This window comes from Oncorhynchus keta, chromosome 34 (assembly GCF_023373465.1).
Source record: "Oncorhynchus keta strain PuntledgeMale-10-30-2019 chromosome 34, Oket_V2, whole genome shotgun sequence".
Taxonomy (NCBI): domain Eukaryota; kingdom Metazoa; phylum Chordata; class Actinopteri; order Salmoniformes; family Salmonidae; genus Oncorhynchus; species Oncorhynchus keta.
This window is the reverse complement of record NC_068454.1, coordinates 20,470,129-20,492,403: the sequence shown is the minus strand read 5'-3', so window position 1 is coordinate 20,492,403 and position 22,275 is coordinate 20,470,129. Positions and strand designations below refer to the sequence as shown.

At 41.9% G+C, this 22,275-nt stretch overlaps 1 protein-coding gene across 8 annotated transcripts in view; it reads left to right on the top strand.

The window, feature by feature from the left end:
- The window catches only part of LOC118366807 (radixin), a 69,045-nt gene that overhangs the window by 23,794 nt on the left and 22,976 nt on the right, over positions 1-22,275 (top strand). For 3 of the 8 annotated variants that reach the window (XM_035749499.2, XM_035749501.2, XM_052493372.1), the window contains exon 2: positions 7,259-7,358. In XM_035749499.2, coding sequence (XP_035605392.1) covers positions 7,259-7,358 — 100 coding nt within the window. Of the gene's footprint in view, positions 1-539; positions 7,071-7,258; positions 7,359-12,520; positions 12,705-17,159; positions 17,272-22,275 lie in introns of those variants that run through there. The other 5 variants (XM_052493370.1, XM_052493373.1, XM_052493371.1 and 2 more) reach the window with 4 other exon arrangements.

The window sequence follows — 22,275 nt, the reverse complement described above, 5'->3', positions numbered from 1 at the left end:
AGAATGGCCAAGTCAAAGTCCAGACCTGAATCCAATCGAGAATCTGTGGAAAGAACTGAAAACTGCTGTTCACAAATGCTCTCCATCCAACCTCACTGAGCTCGAGCTGTTTTGCAAGGAGGAATGGGAAAAAAATTCAGTCTCTCGATGTGCAAAACTGATAGACATACCCCAAGCGACTTACAGCTGTAATCACAGGAAAAGGTGGCGCTACAAAGTATTAACTTAAGGGGGCTGAATAATTTTGCATGCCCAATTTTTCAGTTTTTGATTTGTTAAATAAGTTTGAAATATTCAATAAATGTCGTTCCACTTCATGATTGTGTCCCACTTGTTGTTGATTCTTCACAAAAAAATACAGTTGTATATCTTTGTTTGAAGCCTGAAATGTGGCAAAAGGTCGCAAAGTTCAAGGGGGCCGAATACTTTCGCAAGGCACTGTATATCTCTCAACACAATGATGAAAATAATCATGGCCTCTAAACCTTCAAGCTGCATACTGGACCCTATTCCAACTAAACTACTGAAAGAGCTGCTTCCTGTGCTTGGCCCTCCTATGTTGAACATAATAAACAGCGCTCTATCCACTGGATGTGTACCAAACTCACTAAAAGTGGCAGTAATAAAGCCTCTTGAAAAAAACAAACCTTGACCCAGAAAATATTTAAAAAATATCGGCCTAGATCAAATCTTCCATTCCTCTCAACATTTTTAGAAAAAGCTGTTGTGCAGCAAGTCACTGCCTTCCTGAAGACAAACAATGTATACGAAATGCTTCAGTCTGGTTTGAGACCCCATTATAGCACTGAGACTCCACTTGTGAAGGTGGTAAATTACCTTTTATTGGCATCAGACCGAGGCTCTGCATCTGTCCTCGTGCTCCTAGACCTTAGTGCTGCTTTTGATACCATCGATCACCACGTTCTTTTGGAGAGATTGGAAACCCAAATTGGTCTACACGGAGAAGTTCTGGCCTGATTTAGATCTTATCTGTAGGAAAGCTATCAGTTTGTCTCTGTGAATGGTTTGTCCGCTGACAAATCAACTGTAAATTTCGGTGTTCCTCAAGGTGCCGTTTTAGGACCACTATTGTTTTCACTATATATTTTACCTCTTGGATGTCATTCAAAAACATAACGTTAACTTTCACTGCTATGCAGATGACAAACAGCTGTACATTTCAATGAAACATGGTGATGCCCCAAAATTGCCCTCGCTAGAAGTCTGTGTTTCAGACATAAGGAAGTGGATGGCTGCAAACTTTCTACTTTAATTTAGTATTTTTGTATTTTATTTATTTCACCTTTATGTAACCAGGTAGGCAAGTTGAGAACAAGTTCTCATTTACAATTGCGACCATGCCAAGATAAAGCAAAGCAGTTTGACACATTCAACGACAGAGTTACACATGGAGTAAAACAAACATACAGTCAATAATACAGTATAAACAAGTCTATATACGATGTGAGCAAATGAGGTGAGATAAGGGAGGTAAAGGAAAAAAAGACCAGGGTGGCAAAGTAAATACAATATAGCAAGTAAAACACTGGAATGGTAGATTTGCAGTGGAAGAATGTGCAAAGTACAAATAAAAATAATGGGGTGCGAAGGAGCTAAATAAATAAATAAATAAAATAAATACTGTAGGGAAAGAGGTAGTTGTTTGGGCTAAATTATAGGTGGGCTATGTACAGGTGCAGTAATCTGTGAGCTGCTCTGACAGTTGGTGCTTAAAGCTGGTGAGGGAGATGTGTTTCCAGTTTCAGAGATTTTTGTAGTTCGTTCCAGTCATTGGCAGCAGAGAACTGGAATGAGAGGCGGCCAAAGAAAGAATTGGTTTTGGGGGTGACCAGAGAGATATACCTGCTGGAGTGCATGCTACAGGTGGGTGATGATATGGTGACCAGCGAGCTGAAATAAGGGGGGACTTTACCTAGCAGGGTCTTGCAGATGACATGGAGCCAGTAGGTTTGGCGACGAGTATGAAGCAATGGCCAGCCAACGAGAGTGTACAGGTCGCAATGGTGGGTAGTATATGGGGCTTTGGTGACAACTGTTTTCGCTGTGATAGACTGCATCCAATTTGTTGAGTAGGGTATTGGAGGCTATTTTGTAAATGACATCGCCGAAGTCGAGTATTGGTAGGATAGTCAGTTTTACAAGGGTATGTTTGGCATCATGAGTGAAGGATGCTCTGTTGCGAAATAGGATGCCAATTCTAGATTTAACTTTGGATTGGAGATGTTTGTTGTGGGTCTGGAAGGAGAGTTTAGTCTAACCAGACACCTAGGCATTTGTAGTTGTCCACGTATTCTAAGTTGGAGCCGTCCAGAGTAGTGATGTTGGACAGGCGGGCAGCTGCAGGCACCGATCGGTTGAAGAGCATGCATTTAGTTTTACTTGCATTTAAGAGCAATTGGATGCCATGGAAGGAGAGTTGTATGGCATTGAAGCTTGCCTGGAGGGTTGTTAACAGTGTCCAAAGAAGGGCAAGAAGTATACAGAATGGTGTCGTCTGCGTAGAGGTGGATCAAAGACTCACCAGCAGCAAGAGCGACAACATTGATGTATACAGAGAAGAGAGTCGGTCCAAGAATTGAACCCTGTGGCACCCCCATAGAGACTGCCAGAGGTCCGGACAGCAGCCCCTCCGATTTGACACACTGAACTCTATCAGAGAAGTAGTTGGTGAACCAGGCGAGGCAATCATTTGAGAAACCAAGGCTGTCGAGTCTGCCGATAAGGATGTGGTGATTGACGGAGTCGAAAGCCTTGGCCAGATCAATGACTACGGCTGCACAGTAATGTTTCTTATCGATGGCGGTTAAGATATCGTTTAGGACCTTGAGTGTGGCTGAGGTGCACCCATGACCAGCTCTGAAACCAGATTGCATAGCAGAGAAGGTATGGTGAAATTCAAAATGGTTGGTAATCTGTTTGTTGACTTGGCTTTTCGAAGACCTTAGAAAGGCCGGGTAGGATAGATATAGGTCTGTAGCAGTTTGTGTCAAGAGTGTCTCCCCCTTTGAAGAGGGGGATGACTGCAGCTGCTTTCCAATCTTTGGGAATCTCAGATGACACGAAAGAGGTTGAACAGGTTAGTAATAGGGGTGGCAACAATTTTGGCAGATAATTTTAGAAAGAAAGGGTCCAGATTGTCAAGCCCGGCTGATTTGTAGGGGTCCAAATTTTGCAGCTCTTTCAGAACATCAGCTGACTGGATTTGGGAGAAGGAGAAATGGGGAAGGCTTGGGCGAGTTGCTGTGGGGGGTGCAGTGCTGTTGACCGGGGTAGGGGTAGCCAGGTGGAAAGCAAGGCCAGCCATAGAAAAATGCTTATTGAAATGTTCAATTATAGTGGATTTTCCGGTGCTGGCAGTGTTTCCTATCTTCAGTGCAGTGGGCAGCTGGGAGGTGGTGTTCTTATTCTCCATGGACTTAACAGTGTCCCAGGACTTTGAGTTAATGTTGCAGGAAACAAATTTCTGCTTGAAAAAGCTAGCCTTGGCTTTTCTAACTGCCTGTGTATAATGGTTTCTAGCTTCCCTGAACAGCTGCATATCACGGGGGCTGTTCGATGCTAATGCAGAACGCCATAGGTCTGGGAAGAACCAAGGGCTATATCTGTTCCTGGTTCTAAATTTCTTGAATGGGGCATGCTTATTTAAGATGGTTAGGAAGGCATTTAAAAAAATATCATCTATCAGGCATCTGGCAGTTCTATCTTGTCTGAAAATGTTGTAGTTTGGGATGAACATTTCTGAATTTATGGTGGTCTTCCTAAGCCAGGATTCAGACACAGCTAGAACATCCAGGTTGGCAGAGTGTGCTAAAGCAGTGAATAAAACAAACTTAGGGAGGAGGCTTTAAATGTTAACATGCATGAAACCAAGGCTATTACAGTTACATAACTCATCAAAAGAGAGCGCCTGGGGAATAGGAGTGGAGCTCGGCACTGCAGGGCCTGGATTCACCTCTACATCGCCAGAGGAACAGAGGAGGAGTAGGATAAGGGTACGGCTAAAAGCAATAAGAATTGGTCGTCTAGAACATCTGGAACAGAGAGTAAAGGAGGTTTCTGGGGGCGATAAAATAGCTTCAAGGTATAATGTACAGACAAAGGTATGGTAGGATGTGAATACAGTGGAGGTAAACCAAGGTATTGAGTGATGATGAGAGATATTGTCTCTAGAAACATCATTGAAACCAGGTAATGTCATCGCATGTGTGGGTGGTGGAACTAATAGGTTGGATAAGGTATAGTGAGCAGGACTAGAGGCTCTACAGTGAAATAAGCCAATAAACACTAACCAGAACAACAATGGACAAGGCATATTGACATTAAGGAGAGGCATGCTTAGTCGAGTGATCAAAAGGGTCCAGTGAGTAGTGGGGTTGGTTGGGGTCACGGCGATTCAGACAGCTACCCGGGCCATCGGTAGCAAGCTAGCATAGGATGGAGGTCTGTTTTTAGCCACCCTGTGCGTTTCCATCGGTAGGATTAGTGGGGTTCCGTGTGGTAGAGGGGATCAATCCAATTCGCAAAAAAAAAAAATCGATCTATTTAGAGGCCCAAGAAAAAATAAATGAAAATAATAATAAATAAATTGTCCGATAGGTCTATTCAGATAGCAGCCGATAAGACAGCTAACGATTAGCGGACCGCAGATGGGCGTTCAGGTAACGACGCGACAGAGGAGCCAGTCGGATAACTCCCTCTGGTTGATAACGTCGGTAGTCCAGTTGTGAAGGCCCGGTGGGGCTCCCATCGCTGGCAGTAAAACGGGTCCGGATAGGTGATTGTAGCCCAGGAGTGACTGATGGAACTCTTCAGCTGGCTAGCTCCGGAATAATTTATGTTTGCTCCGGAATCGATGTAAGCCAATAGTCACATGGATAGCAGCTCGCTAGCTGCAAGATCCAGGTATAAATGTCCAGAGTTAGCGGTTGAAATCCGGGGACATGGAGAGAAAAATAGGTCCGGTATGTTCCGGTTCGAGCCGCGCCGTACAAAACTGGCGATAGATTTTCGAGCTAAAGGATAGCTGATGACCACAAACTGTGGTTCGCTGAATACTAACGATTAGCCAGTAAAGAAGCTAACTAGCTTCTGGATTAGCTTCTGGATTAGCTTCTGGCTAGCTTCTGGCTAGCTTCTGGCTAGCTTCTATGGAGGATTACAGATTTGAGGTAAATAATACTTTCTTTAAAAAAATATATAAATTGGTGAGGTGGGTTGCAGGAGAGTGTTTTGAAGATGAGTTTATGGAAAATAAAAAATATATATAAAAAGTTATGCGAAATCTTGGAGCAAGATTTTAATCTCGGACAAAACAGAGATGCTTGTTCTAGGTCCCAAGAAGCAAAGATCTTCTGTTGAATTTGACAGTTAATCTTGATGGTTGTACAGTCGTGTCAAATTAAACTGTGAAGGACCTCTGTGTTAATCTGGACCCTGATCTTTCTTTTGACGAACATATTAAGACTGTTTTAAGGACAGTTTTTTTTCCATCTACGTAACATTGAATTTTGCAAACGTTCTGTCCAAAAATGATGCAGAAAAATGAATCCATGCTTTTGGTACTTCTAGGTTAGACTAATGCAATGCTCTACTTTCCGGATACCCGGATAAAGCACTAAATAAACTTCAGTTAGTAATAACTATGGCTGCTAGAATCCTGACTAGAACTCCAAAATTTGATCATATTACTCCAGTGTTAGCCTCACTACACTGGCTTCCTGTTTTGGCAAGGGCTGATTTCAAGGTTTTACTGCTAACTTACAAATCAGTACATGGGCTTGCTTCTACCGATCTCTCCGATTTGGTCCTGCCATACATACCTACATGTACGCTACGGTCACAGGACGCAGGCCTCCTAATTGTCCTTAGAATTTCTAAGCAAACAGCTGGAGGCAAGACCTTCTCCTATAGAGCTACATTTTTATGGAATGTTCTGCCTATCCATGTGAGAGACGCAGACTCAGTCTCAACCTTTAGGTCTTTATTGAAGACTCATCTCTTCAGTAGGTCCTATGATTGAGTGTAGTCTGGCCCTTGCTGTCTCTACCTGGCCGGTTCCCCTCTCTCCACTGGGATTCTCTGCCTCTAACCCTATTACAAGGGCTGAGTCACTGGCTTACTGGTGGTCTTCCATGCCGTCCCTTGGAGGGGTGCGTCACTTGAGTGGGTTGAGTCACTGATGTGATCTTCCTGTCTGGGTTGGCGCCCCCCATTGGGTTGTGACGTGGCGGAGATCGTTGTGGGCTATACTCGGCCTTGTCTCAGGATGGTAAGTTGGTGGTTAAAGATATCCCTCTAATGGTGTGGGGGCTGTGCTTTGGCAAAGTGGGTGGGGTTATATCCTGCCTGTTTGGCCATGTCCGGGGGTATCATCGGATTGGGCCACAGTGCTGCAGTAGTTTGTGTCGGGGGGCTAGGGTCAGTCTGTTATATCTGGAGTACTTCTCCTGTCTTATCCTGTGTCCTGTGTGAATTTTAAGTATGCCCTCTCTAATTCTCTCTTTCTTTCTCGGAGGACCTGAGCCCTAGGACCATGCCTCAGGACTTCCTGGCATGATGACTCCTTGCTGTCCCCAGTCCACCTGGCCGTGCTGCTGCTCCAATTTCAACTGTTCTGCCTGCGGCTATGGAACCCTGACCTGTTCACCGGATGTACTACCTGTCCCAGACCTGTTGTTTTCAACTCTCTAGTGACAGTAGGAGCGGTAGAGATACTCTTAATGATTGGCTATGAAAAAGCCAACTGACATTTACTCCTGAGGTGTTGACTTGCTGCACCCTCGACAACTACTGTGATTATTATTATTATTTGACCATGCTGGTCATTTATGAACATTTGAACATCTTGGCCATGTTCTGTTATAATCTCCACCCGGCACAGCCCGAAGAGGACTGGCCGCCCCTCCTAGCCTGGTTCCTCTCTAGGGTTCTTCCTACGTTTTGGCCTTTCTAGGAAGTTTTTCCTAGCCACCGTGCTTCTTCACCTGCATTGCTTGATGTTTGGGGTTTTAGGCTGGGTTTCTGTACAGCACTTTGAGATATCAGCTGATGTAAGAAGGGCTATATCAATACATTTGATTTGATGTTTTTTTACATGAGTTTTGTTATCCTGAACTGTCAATTATCACTGACATTGATGTTAGATCAATTCTTTCTTTCTCTGTGTTAATGGTAACTGATCTGTACTTTTCATTGTTATTTATAGTGTTAATAATAACTTATCCGCTCTCTCCTACAGGCAGTGGAGCCCAGGGCGAGTCAACGAGACGGAGGACGATTTCTTTGCATTTTCTCAGCAGAAGGGCAAGGCTGGAGAGAGGACAAAGATGCCCAAACCGGTGAGACTCACCTCAGGAAAAAAATATGAAAATTTAGATGTATAAACACATTGGGGAAAACAATATTTACAGGAGGCGTGAATGTTCAGGTTGTGTTGTGAATTTCACAATGTATTTTCCACCACAACACCTCAGGCTTTGTCAAGTATCTTTCACACCATCCAAGAACAGCAGCCACATGTTAGGACACAGTAACCTGACTGTAGCAAACACTCACATACACCGCAGGAGGTTGGTGGCACCTTAATTGGGAAGGACAGGTTCATGGTAATGGCGGGAGCGGAATTAGTGGAATGGTATCAAATACATCACACACCTATTTGATGCCATTCCATTTGCTCCGTCCTCCCCTCAGCAGCCTCCACTGACAACCACACAGTACCCCCAATACACAAACAAAAACACAGAGTCCTGATTACCCACTTCAGACCTGTTTGGAGAAAACACAAAGGCATCTTTTACTCTTATTTTGAACACACACACACACACACACACACACACAGGCTTATTTTGTTTGTAACAGGCTCAGAGCTTGGGGACAGACTGATGGAGACCTCCAGAGAGTCTCCATAATCACTGTAAACCCTCCACTCTATAGTCCGTCAATCACTGTAAACTAGAGGTGTCAAACTCATTCCACGGAGGGCCGAGTGTCTGCAGGTTTTTTTTGTTTTGGGGGGGGGTTGTTGTATGTGTGTTAGTGAGTACTTGTTTGTTGTGTGTGTACTTCATCTGTATATTTGTGTCGCTTGTAAGCATGTATCACCATTGTAGGACTATGGTGTGGGGCGTGGTGGGACTTAATGCATTATTGATTTACTGAAACGTTTTGCACATGTCGCCCCTCTGGTTCGCCTCACTACTTTCCCTGCTCCACACCAGCATGCCTGCGCCCACCCGCCGGGGACACAGACAGGCTTTAAATATTTCATAAGCCGGTTTTCATTAATATAATGGGAATTATCCAAGTCACTAAATCTAATGATCAAGTGTGAAGTTCACTCACCCATCCCTTTCCCTCAACCTTACCTTAGCCCAAACACATAGAAAAATGTAGGCTCTACCTAATCCTGCACTCTCCACGTCTACCGTCGCTCTCCCCTGCTCTTTATTTTCTCAATACCTTTTGATGTCCTTCTAGTCCTCCCTCTCTATTTTCATCCTCTCCTAGTTTCTCCTTGTGCATATATTATGAAGACATTTTGTGATAGTTTGGTTAGTTTTGGTCTTTGTTAAGGGTTTTGTTAATCTGTTCGTGCACACAATGTTTTGACGAAGCTAGCCGAAGTCTACACCCCTTCGTTGGCGATTGGTCAACTGTAGGGGTGGCACGAGTTTCTTTTTCTCGATTTAGTCCGAAAACTCAGTGTGATTCAACATGGCGAACGACAACTTCAAGCGTTTCTTAGCCAAGGAGGGACAGAAGTAAGCAAGACGGAAAGCAACATGCCATCTTCACCAGACAATGAGGTATGTTGTATTTTCTATTGTAGTCGAGGAAAAGAGTAGCCATGTTTGCGAACTAAACCCAGCCAGCTAGCTCTAGCTTAGCAGCATACTCATGTAGAGAAAGCAAGCAAGCCAACCAATTAAACTAAAGATCTTTACAACCTTTTGATTAAACATAATTTTGTCAGAGAATGAAAATCATAAGCTTCCCACATTGGTAACACCTAAGTCAAAGTTCGGTATCAAGGTCCAGCTAGCTAAAATGTTGCAAATGTCTAGCTAGGCAAACTCAACTCTGCTCAAACATTTGCAACATTATAATCTATTTTAGTCTTGGTTAATTAATGATATTTGATATGTTGTTCATTGGTTGTTTTGGATGGTTTGATTATGTGAACTAAAAAGCCCTCTACTTTTTTATTTTCCAAGGTACAAACACCAGTGAATGGGGACAGCACCAGGTTTTGTTCACTGCTCCCCAGCATTGCCTCTTCACCGGCCCCCAGCCCTGACTGGTCATTAACCCCCAGCCCATCTCCCGCACTGAGCTGCAGTGCAGAATGGAAAACCATCTCTATGAAGGACCTGGGAAACCCTATCCTGGGCCCACCTCCAATACCTACTCCACTGGCTTGCTCCTCACCAATGCCACAGAGCAGTAGTAGCAGGACAGTGAGAAGAAGAGAGAAAAGAGCTGCAGACTCAGACACATCACCCGTAAAGGCGTTGCAAAGACCGATCTGGAGAACGTCATGCATTGAGCCATCCAGAGGTAAATCATTTCAGACTCTCCTCCTTTATTCTGATATCCTTTCCTTTCTTTTGTTGTCCTTTTCCCCTCCTCCCCTCACCATGCACACTGCTCGCCACAGACACTCCTAACATGTCCCCCCTCTTCTCATCCTCTCCACAGGGCCCTGGCACCTATAGCTGATTTCATGGATGAACTATTGACAAAACTCTGGTTGGAATTCGATCACCAGCTGCATGAATTTGTGCATGACTTCAAGAAGACATGGACTGAACGACTGGGATCACAGTGAAATTAACAACTTGTTGTTCAGACATCTCAGGAGTCAGACTCTAGACAATTTTATTCCATAGACACTTGTCTTGTTGTTTGCGTGTCTGTTTTTCACAGACACATTTGTACTATTCTTCAAATAATTAATTTGTCTGACACTTTAATGATATTTCATTGATGTGTTGTTTACATGTCTGTTCTTAGCAGACACTGTTGTATTGTAGTTTACTTTCAGAGCCCTGTTGCAAGAATAAGGTTTATTTTTTTTGTGTGCTGAAAAAGCTCTGTTTCTTCATCTCGATACAAGGTGTTTCAATGCATTCTGTTTGATAATCAAGTACTGACAATGTTGGAAGAGCTGTGTGCTGCAGACCTTACAGGCTATCTTTTGTGTGGTGTAGTTCAATCTAAATTAACGCACACAGACATCATAAAATTTGGTTTCAATTCATTAACAAGATTAAAACTACATTTTAGTACGAAATACTTTGGTTCACAGTGCACACAAAGAAGGCGTGCCTCCATTAAGTGGTGTGTGTGTGAACAGTCCAAACAAAGTCCTATTCTGCATGATTGGCTGGTCATGGGTTGAGTTGTCCTCTCCTAACCATGTCTTTTTGCACACATGCGGGGGGGGGGAGGGGAGGGAGAAGACATCCCTGAGCTTGTTTCTTGTTTCGCTTGCAAGCTGTGTCGCCCTGGCACGGGAGAGTCTGCCTGGCTCTTGGAGATTGTTGTCCCCAGGCCACAACCCACTTCCACTCTCCAGGGTGGTAGTTGCCAGAAGGGAGGGGAGTGTCCCCAAAAGTCTTTCGTTTCGGTTCATGAGCTTCAATTGTGGAGGACAGGTAGTTGTGGAAGGCCAGACAAGCCTTCAGAATGTCCTTAGCCTTTTCAGGGGTACACTCGATTAGCCGAACAAGAGTCCTCATCCTTGCAGCCATGATGCTTAATGCATTCTCTATGACAACAAGAGTGGCGGTAGTTGTAGGTACGCCCAGGTTCATTGAGATGGACACCTGTGAATGAGAGATAATAAGAATATATGTTAGATATAAAATATAGCCTATTTGGTAAAAAAATAATAATAATACAATTTTCCAGAACCATATTCCAAAAGCCTTAATAAAATGGCATTTCTCATACAGATGTGCATACATCTATACAGTAACAAGGGAAATTAGAAATAAATAAATTGATTCCAACATTCTAATATCAACATATAAGGGCGACTCAGTTTCTCATGTAGGGAGAAAGCTGCATCTCCCAGAAAAACATGGACTTGGTGTTGTGGTGCCTAGTAGGACAGCTGGTGGTGGTAAATCAAGAGTCTTCTGCAGCAGTTTGGACCCAAAATAACTATCTTGAAACACTCAACCCTTGCTCTCTTGGCCGTATGTCCCTACATCCGTTTCTGTATCTTTCCTATTATATGTCTTGCTAGGTAAAACAAATCTAGTAGATCCCGGGCAAGAGGAGAGGGTGAGGTAATGGAGGTAAAGGGGATGGGTGAGGGTGAAGAGGGGTTAGGCAGAGGGTGAAGTGTGATGAGGTAGAGGAGGAGGATGGGTGAAGAGCGGTGCGGTAGAGGAGGAGGGAGTGAAGAGGGGTAAAGCCGGGTCCTCTGTGCCTTAAAGTCCCTGGTAACCGGCATAGCAACAAACAGCTGTGCATTTAATTAGGCCTGTCTGGTACCACAAACACACACACACAGTTTACCATATGGAAAATCCACACTCATCAAGGTTTTATATTTTTGGTGGGGGTGGGGGTATATCTGATTGAATATTGCAGATTGATGGAAGCCACAATGCATAATTTCCAATCCCCCTTATATATTTTTTTGTAAATATACAGTACCAGTCAGAATTTTGGACACATCTACTCATTCAAGGGTTTTTCTTTATTTTTTACTATTTTCTACATTGTATAATATTAGTGAAGATATCAAAACTATGAAATAACACATGGAATAATGTTGTAACCAAAAAAAGTGTTAAAGAAACAAATATATTTTATATTTGAGTTTCTTCAAAGTAGCCACCCTTTGCCTTGATGACAGCTGTGCACACTCTTGTCATTCTCTCAACCAGTTTCATGAGGTAGTTACCTGGAATGCATTTCAATTAACCGGTGTGCTTTGTTCATTTGTGGAATTTCTTTCCTTAATGCGTTTGAGCAATTCAGTTGTGTTGTGACGAGGTCGGGGATAGACATATTCGGTAAAATACCAAGTCCATATTATGTCAAGAACAGCTCAAATAAGCAGAGAAACGACAGTACATCGTTACTTTATGACATAAAGGTCAGTCAATGCAGAACATTTCAAAAACTTAGAAAGTTTCTTCAAGTGCAGTTGCAAAACCATCATGATGAAACTGGCTCTCATGAGGACCGCCACAGGAAAGGAAGACCCATAGTTACCTCTGCTGCAGAGGATAAGTTATTTTTGGTTCCAACCCAGTGTCTTTGTGAGACTCAGAGTAGCTGAACGGAAGATCTCTGCATGTGTGGTTCCCACCGTGAAGCATGGAGGAGTAGGTGTGAGGGTGCTTTGCTGGTGACACTGTCTGTGATTTTATTTAGAATTCAAGGCACAGTTAACCAGCATGGCTACCACAGCATATTGCAGTGATACACCATCCCATCTGGTTTGCACTTAGTCCCACTATCATTTGTTTTTCAACAGGACAATGACCCAAAACACACCTCCATGCTGTGTAGGGGCTATTTGACCAAGAAGGAGAGTGATGATCTCGCCTTCACAATCACCCAACCTCAACCCAAGTTGGACTGCAGAGTGAAGGAAAAGCAGCCAACAAGTGCTCAGCATATGTGGGAACTCCTTCAAGACTTTTGGAAAAGCATTCCAGGTGAATCTGGTTGGGAGAAAGCTTTGCACACTAGGCAGTCATCAAGGCAAAGGGTGTTTTTGGGTTACTACATGATTTCATAGTTTTGATATCTTCACTATTATTCCACAATTTTGTTATATATTTTCTCCTAACCCTACCACCCCTCCCCTAATTGGAGTAAACTAATGGACAACAAGACTTATGCTTCTAGTTCCGTCTTCTACGTACGTACTGTATACATGTTCACAGACAGAGTATAGTTTACAATAGTTATCTTTTGTTTGTTTTTCAGAACTTTCATAAAAGTTCTGAACCTTTCTATTCTCATAGATTCTACTTATTGTAAATTAAAACATTTTTGTTATGAGTATAATTGTTATTGATCAATTGACTATGACGTTTTAAATCACCTAGCAGTGCTATTTGCAGAGTTAGCCCCAGGTAAATGTTGCAATTATTCAGCCATTCTTGAACCTGCGACCAAAAACAAGCTACATATGGACAGTAGTAAAATAATGATCTAATGATTATGTCTCTTCGCAGCAAAATCTGCAGAGCTGGGATGGTTCTATACCCCATATACATGTATATAACATTCTATTGATTGCAAGAATTTTGTATAATCAGTTAAACTGAAAGGTTTTGAATCCAGTGTTGTCTTGTGTATCAGTTCACAAACCATGTACCGATTCAATGGCACATCTCTTCAACTATTTTGCTATCTACAAGTCACAGCTGTCCAACTTTAACCAATTTTTACCAATACTTATCAAGTCTTGCTTGGGTTGGGGATATGTAACAGGCTACCTTTGCTTTGGGGGTCACTGGACAAAAAGAAATAGCCACTCAAGCATAAAGATGGTGTTATCGTTTTTTTTTTTGCCTGGTTTTCTAAGCCATTTTCAATTTACTTCCTGAATTAGCTGCAAAGAAACTGAATTGACCGCTAACTAGCAGACGTTGCTACTGTATGTATAGCCAAGTTGCAGTCAGAGAATGGAGGGTTCTAGTATTCACTGTGCACTGCTGTCTCTACGTGTTTTGTCAGTTGGTGATCAGCTCCTATCAGTTCTGAGACATCTTGCTCTGTTTGCTGTTCTATTCTACAGTATATGTCAGTTTCTCTCCCTCCCTCCCGCTCAGTTTCTCTCCCTCTGTTTCTCTCCTGCTCAGTTTCGCTCCCTCTCTCTCCTGCTCAGTTTCTCTCCCTCTCTCCCCAGCTCAGTTTCTCTCCCGCTCAGTAGAGTTTCTCTCCTGCTCAGTTTCTCTCCCTCTCTCCCCAGCTCAGTTTCTCTCCCGCTCAGTAGAGAGTTTCTCTCCCGCTCAGTAGAGTTTCTCTCCCACTCAGTAGAGAGTTTCTCTCCTGCTCAGTTTCTCTCCTGCTCAGTTTCGCTCCCTCTCTCTCCTGCTCAGTTTCTCTCCTGCTCAGTTTCTCTCCTGCTCAGTTTCTCTCGCTCTCTCTTGCTCTCGAACACGCATACACAAACATATTAAATTATTTCCTTGTAGAAATAAGCTATTGATGGGCTATAGGATGGGTACTGCTACGACACAAAGGAAATTATCTTTACAACGCACCAGAATTACCTCCAATACCAGGATCTAGGCCACATAATAATTTCTTGAAGGGTTAAAAGTGGTCTACCTGCAAGGCTTCTGTAGCTAGTCCTGTAGCTACTGAAGTATATAATTGTATATATTTGTATAAATTTTTTCATAAAGACTGTTTAGATCGAACATAATTAATCTATGTTGTTAGATTTGTGGAATATATATCGTGCAACCTTTCCGTTTTAAAGTGGTCCATCATGCGTTAATGATGCAGTGTTACTAAGGTCCCATCTCCCAGCCTAAGAGGTTAATCCTACAGTCATTGTTTTCTGTGCCCCAGTCAGTGTTTAAATCCCTGTTTAGTGGTGTTGGGCAGCTTTTTACAATTACATTAAAGCAAACCCGCAAGGTGTCTGCCACGTTGTCAGCCACCTGTTACGCACGTGCACACATGCATATGTGCAGACACGCTTAAACGTGTGTGTGTGCGCACACACACAGTCTTGTATAAATAACCTTAAGTCCCATTCAAAATAATATTTTCCCTAGCCCTGAACCTAAAACTAACCCTAGCTCCTTACCCTAACCTTTAACTTAAAACCTAACCTTAACCCTGAACCTACAGTAGACCTAGCTCCTAAACCTAAAACTAACCATAAGCCTAACTGTAACCCTTAACCCCCTAGAATAGCATTTGACCTTGTGGGGACTAGCAAAAGTTGCTTGTTTATTATTCTTGTGGTGACTTCATACACATGGTTTGTCAAGATCTGTGTGGAAGAACTTGACTGACCTACACAGAACCCTGACCTCAACCCCATTGAACACCTTTGGGATTAATTGGAAAGCCGACTGCGAGCCAGGCTTAATCGCCTAACTTTAGTGCGTGACCTCACTAATGCTCTTCTGGCTGAATGGAAGCAAGTCCCGTCAGCAATGTATAGGGGTGGAAAACCTTCTTAGAAGATTAGAGGCTGTTATAGCAGCGAAGGGGGGAACAACTCCATATTAATGCCCATGATTTTGGAATGAGATGTAATATGAGCAGGTACAGTGGGGCAAAAAAGTATTTAGTCAGCCACCAATTGTGCAAGTTCTCCCACTTAAAAAGATGAGAGAGGCCTGTAATTTTCATTATAGGTACACTTCAACTATGACAGACAAAGTGAGAAAAAAAATCACATTGTAGGAATTTTTATGAATTTATTTGCAAATGATGGTGGAAAATAAGTATTTGGTCAATAACACAAGTTTATCTCAATACTTTGTTATATACCCTTTGTTGGCAATGACAGAGGTCAAACGTTTTCTGTAAGTCTTCACAAGGTTTTCACACACTGTTGCTGGTATTTTGGCCCATTCCTCCATGCAGATCTCCTCTAGAGCAGTGATGTTTTGGGGCTGTTGCTAGGCAACACGGACTTTCAACTCCCTCCAAAGATTTTCTATGGGGTTGAGATCTGGAGACTGGCTAGGCCACTTCAGGACCACTCCTTCGTTGCCCGGGCGGTTAATTAAAAAGTATTATCCCCCCCCCCCCACCTTTTTTTTAACCAGGTAGGCTAGTTGAGAACAAGTTGTCATTTGCAACTGCGTTTGGGATCATTGTCATGCTGAAAGACACAGCCACTTTTCATCTTCAATGCCCTTGCTGATGGAAGGAGGTTTTCACTCAAAATCTCACGATACATGGCCCCATTCATTCTTTCCTTTTACACGGATCAGTCGTCCTGGTCCCTTTGCAGAAAAACAGCCCCAAAGCATGATGTTTCCACCCCCATGCTTCACAGTAGGTATGGTGTTCTTTGGATGCAACTCAGCATTCTTTGTCCTCCAAACATGACGAGTTGAGTTTTTACCAAAAAGTTATATTTTGGTTTCATCTGACCATATGACATTCTCCCAATCTTCTTCTGGATCATTCAAATGCTCTCTAGCAAACTTCAGACGGGCCTGGACATGTACTGGCTTAAGCAGGGGGACACGTCTGGCACTGCAGGATTTGAGTCCCTGGCGGCGTAGTGTGTTACTGATGGTAGACTTTCTTACTTTGGTCCCAGCTCTCTGCAGGTCATTCACTAGGTCCCCCCGTGTGGTTCTGAGATTTTTGCTCACCGTTCTTGTGATCATTTTGACCCCACGGGGGGAGATCTTGCATAGTGCCCCAGATCGAGGGAGATTATCAGTGGTCTTGTATGTCTTCCATTTCCTAATAATTGCTCCCACAGGTGATTTCTTCAAACCAAGCTGCTTACCTATTGCAGATTCAATCTTCCCAGCCTAGTGCAGGTCTACAATTTTGTTTCTGGTGTCCTTTGACAGCTCTTTGGTCTTGGCCATAGTGGAGTTTGGAGTGTGACTGTTTGAGGTTGTGGACAGGTGTCTTTTATACTGATAACAAGTTCAAACAGGTGCCATTAATACAGGTAACGAGTGGAGGACAGAGGAGCCTCTTAAAGAAGAGGTCTGTGAGAGCCAGAAATCGTGCTTGTTTGTAGGTGACCAAATACTTATTTTCCACCATAATTTGCAAATAAATTCATAAAAAATCCTATAATTATTTTAACTTAATATAATACATCAATAAAAATCAATTTAGCCTCAAATAAATAATGAAACATGTTCAATTTGGTTTAAATAATGCAAAAACAAAATGTAAAAGTGCAATATGTGCCATGTAAAAAAGCTAACGTTTGAGTTCCTTGCTCAGCACATGAGACAGTTGGTGGTTCCTTTTAACATGAGACTTCAATATTCCAAGGCAAGAGGTTTTAGGTTGTAGTTAATATAGTATTTATAGGACTATTTCTCTCTATACCATTTGTATTTCATATACCTTTTGACTATTGGATGTTCTTATAGGCACTATAGTATTGCCAGTGTAACAGTATAGCTTCCGTCCCTCTCCTCGCCCCTACCTAGGCTCGAAACAGGATCACATCGACAACAGCCACACTCGAAGCAGTGTTACCCATCTCTCCACAAAAGCCGCGGCCTTTGCAGAGCAAGGGGAATAACTACTCCAAGTCTCAGAGTGAGTGACATTTAAAACGCTATTAGCGCACACCCAGCTAACTAGCTAGCCCTTTCACATCGGTTACACCAGCCATTAGGCTGATAGGCTTGACGTCATAACCAGCGCTGTGCTCCTCGTGGAGTGCAGTGAGAGGCAGGTGGTTAGAGCGTTGGACTAGTTAACTGTAAGGTTGCAAGATTGGATCCCCCAAGCGGACAAAGTGAAAATCGGTCGTTCTGCCCCTGAACAAGGCAGTTAACCCACCGTTCCTAGGCCGTCATTGAAAATAAGAATGTGTTTTTAGCTGACTTTTTTTTAAAAATCTGCAAAATTGGCACCCCAAAAATACGAATTTCAATTGTTATGAAAACTTAAAATCGTCCCTAATTAATCGGTCATTCCGATTAATTGGTCGACCTCTAGTATCTATATACTTTTGGTCATGTAGTGTGTGTATATACAGTACCAGGAAAAATAAACAATTTAATTAATTTTAGAGTAAGGTTGTTACGAAACAAAATTTGGAAAATGTTAAGGGGTGTGAATACTTTCCCAATACACTGTATATATATCAGTGCCTTCAGAAAGTATTCACACCCCTTGACTTTTTCCACATTTTGTTGTGTTAAGGCCTGCATTTAAAATTGATTTAATTTAGATTTCTTTTGTCACTAGCCTACCCACAACATCCCATAATGTCAAAGTGGAATTATTTTTGAATCCCTTTTTTTTTTTTAATCATGTTTTCACTTTGTAATTATGGGGTATTGTGTAGATGGGTGAGAAAATAATAACTATTTAATAAATGTTGAATTCAGTCTGTAACACAACATAATGTGGAATAAGTCCAGAGGTATGAATACTTTCTGAAGACACTTATATACGAACCAAACCCTTCATACAGCCCCATCCTAACCCTCCGTAACCCTAATTTACACAACACATAAAGACACAGTACTTACTGTATATATAGACACCAAAGCCGTGACCCACTAAACCTCCGACAGCCCTGTCCTGACCTGCTAATTCACTGACTACCAACATGTCAACATCCTCCTCTAATAATACCTGACCTACTGCTTTCTATGTGCATGCTCTTCTAGCATTGCACCTCTGTCCTCATGCACACTCCTGATAGATCCGCTCTCCTTGTGCACGCTCCTGATAGATCCGCTCTCCTTGTGCACGCTCCTGATAGATCCGCTCTCCTTGTGCACACTATTTTAGCCTGACTTCCTTAGCATATTCTCTTGCTCCTCGTTCCTAGTGCACAATCAAAAGGCACATCCTCTGCTTGTGCACACTGCTCTAAGTGTGTGCATGCCCTTCAAGCTTCTGTCTCTGGCATGCACACACCTCTTACTGCTAGTGCATTGTCCCCAGCTGCATCTCTGCTGCTGCTGGCCGGTGATGTACTGTATATAGCAAGGCCAGTGCTGTCAGTCTGTCTGCTGAGTTGGCTAACTATGCACTGGGATATTTACTCTCTCTGTCACACGTCTTATTGCAGATCTCGGCTCTGACTTGCTCTCTCTCTCAATTCAATTTATTTTTCAATATAATGGCTTTATTGGGAAACATATGTTTACAAAGTGAAATAAACAATAAAAATGTACAGTAAACATTACACTCACAAGTTAAAAAAGAATAAAGACTTCAAATGTCACCTGTCTATATACAGTGTTGTAATGATGTGCAAATAGTTAAAGTACAAAAGGGAAAATAATTTAACCCCGGACTTTCTCAATAGCAAGGCTATGCTCACTGAGTCTGTTTTCTCTCTCTCTCCTCTCTCTTCTCTCTCCATGTGCCAGTCTCTTTCCTCTACCAGCCTCTACTCTTCCTTCCTCCCTTAGGTTATATCCGGTTGATACTGTACCACTGGCTCTGGCTGAGCCTGACTTGCTGCAGTCACAGACACATACTGAAGCAATGGAAGTTATTATACACTGACTGGGAAATAGATGGCCACATATTGGCGCTGAAGCTACAAATGACCCATGTAGTTATGATGGGCTAAATTAATATTGATGTTTGGTTATGAGACTTGTTGTTATTTATTTGTTTATTAGGATCCCCATGAGGTTTTGCAGAAGCAGCAGCTACTCTTCCTGGGGTCTACAATTAAACACAGAACATGACAAGTAACAAAACACTGATACATTGATAGACAAGGACAGTCACAGAAATGTAAAATACAACAATTTACAAACAATGTGTGTTTGTGTTTGTCCCTTCACAGTCCCCGCCGTTCCATGGGTTGTTTTTTAATAATTAAAAAAAAGGTAATTATGCTGTTTGCTTGAGAAATTGGAGTTGGAACGGAGTTCCATGCGATCATTGCTCTGTATAAAATTGTGCAGAGACCCCTGGTGGTATGTTAGGTGGTGTATGTATGGATGACTGAGTTGCATTTTTTGATTATGCAGACAATCTGGAATTTTTGTCACATTAATAGTTCTCATAAATACTAGAAGAGAAGCAGTTAATATCTTGTCAACCCTCAACCAGGAAAGACTGGCATGCATGTTGTGGATGTTAGTTCTGCATGTGTAGTTAAAGGCATGCTGCTCTGTTTTGAGCCAGCTGCAGCTTTGATAGGTGTTTCTTTGCTGCCCTTGGCCATATTACCAGATAGTAATCAAGATGGGACAAGACCAGCGCCCGAACAACTAGTATAGTTGATTTTTGTGTCAAAAACACAGAACCTCTTTTTATAACAGACACCCTCCCCCATCTTCACAACGACTTTGTAAATATGACTTGCCAATGATAATTGACCATCCAATGTTATACCTAGGAGTTCAGCTTCCTCAATTTGCTCAATGGTCACAACCTTTATTAACAACTCCAGCTGGTGTTTAAAGCTTAGAGTATGTTTTGAACCAAATACAATGCGTTTAGTTTTAGATGTATTTAAGTCAATTTTATTAATAAGCCACCATTATGATACTGACTATAACTTCTCAGATTTTCAGTGAGCTCACTGGCTTTGGGTGCTGTCATGAGTGTGGAATCACCCACATACATAGTCATTCTAGCTTTGTGTAAGACCAGTAGCAAATAGCAAAAAATAGAGAAGAATAATGGCCCAAGGCAACTGCCCTGAGGGACACTGCACTGTACATATCTGATGTTAGGGAAGCTTCCATTGAAGAACACTCTCTGGGTTATATAGGATACATAACTCTCCAACCATGTGATGGCAGTTGATGTAAAGCCATAGCAAGTATGTTTTATTTATGTCAATAACATCAAAGGCTGCATTGAAATCTAACAATACAGCTCCAACTATCAACTTATAACCAATCATCAGTCATCTGAGTCAGTGCAGTGCAAGTTGAGTGCTCTTTTCTAGATGCATGCTGAAAGTCTGTAGTTACCTTGTTCTCTGAAAAATATAATTGTATTTCCATCAGTTTACTAAAAACAGGCAGCAAACTGATTGGGCGGCTGTTAGAGCCAGCAAAGTGCTTTACTATTTTTTTGTTTTCCATCAAGTTGTCTATACCTGGTGGCTTATCATTATTAATGGATAACAATCGTTTTTTACAACTCTCCCACACTAATTTGACCAAATTCAAAAAGGCAATCCTTCTCTTTCATTATCAGATATTTTATACCAAAATATGATGCTTCACTGTTCAAAGTAATTTAATTTCACTAGTGAAATAGCAATTGAAATTAATGGCAATATCAAAAGGTTTTGTTTTATATGACCCATCAACTTCAATGAACGATGTAGATGTATTGGGTTTTCTGACCATGATGCTCATTCAAATCAAATCAAATCAAATGTATTTATATAGCCCTTCGTACATCAGCTGATATCTCAAAGTGCTGTACAGAAACCCAGCCTAAAACCCCAAACAGCAAGCAATGCAGGTGTAGAAGCACGGTACTCAAGTCTTTTTCTATTTTGTTTTATGTCATTTATATCTGTTTGGTAATATAATGTTCAATTTTCTTCAGTTTAGTCACCACATTTCTCAATTCACAGTATGTCAAACAATCATCTGAGAAAAAAAAGAAAATCATCTGAGCATGCCACCTCTTTTGCATTATTTCTTTGAACCATACCATTTTTCAATTCATCATTAATCCAGGGGGCTCTAATGGTTCTCACAGTTGCATGCTTGTCAATCGTTTGTATGAATAATTGTACAAATACTTCCGGTGTTGCATCTGGATTCACTTCCTCATGCACATCAGACCAACATACATTATTTAACAAAAGAATCCTAAGAAAACATTTTGCATGATTTCTTATGAATTTCTTTAGGCCCAACCTTTGGCACTTTGACTTTCCTTGTTATTGCCAAAATGGTATGGTCACTACAGCCAATGAAAACTAATATTGCTTTGGAGCAAAGTTATTCAGCATTATTGAAGATATGATCAAAGTGGATGTTACAGATCCAACACTATTGGTATGTACTCAAGATGGTTGAGTGATAATCGGGGTTAGATTACAGGCATTAGGCACAGTTAGAAGTTTCCTCTTGAGACATCAGCTACATTTTCAACCACTCCACAAATTTATTGGTAACAAACTATAGTTTTGGCAAGTCAGTTAGGACATCTACTTTGTGCATGACACAAGTACTTTTTCCAACTATTGTTTACAGACATATTATTTAACTTATAAATTCACTGTATCACAATTCCAGTGGGTCAGAAGTTTACATACACTAGGTTGACTGTGCCTTTTAAACAGCTCTGAAAATTCCAGAACATGTCATGGCTTTAGAAGCTTCTGATAGGCTAATTGACATCATTTGAGTCAATTGGAGGTGTACCCGTGTATATATTTCAAGGTCTACCTTCAAATGCAGTGCCACTTTGCTTGACATCATGGGAAAGTCAAAATAAATCAGCCAATACCTAATTGTAGACCTCCACAAGTCTGGTTCATCCTTGGGAGCAATTTCCAAACGCATGAAGGTACCACGTTCATCTGTACAAACAATAGTACGCAAGTATAAACACTATGGGACCACGCAGCCGTCATACTGCTCAGGA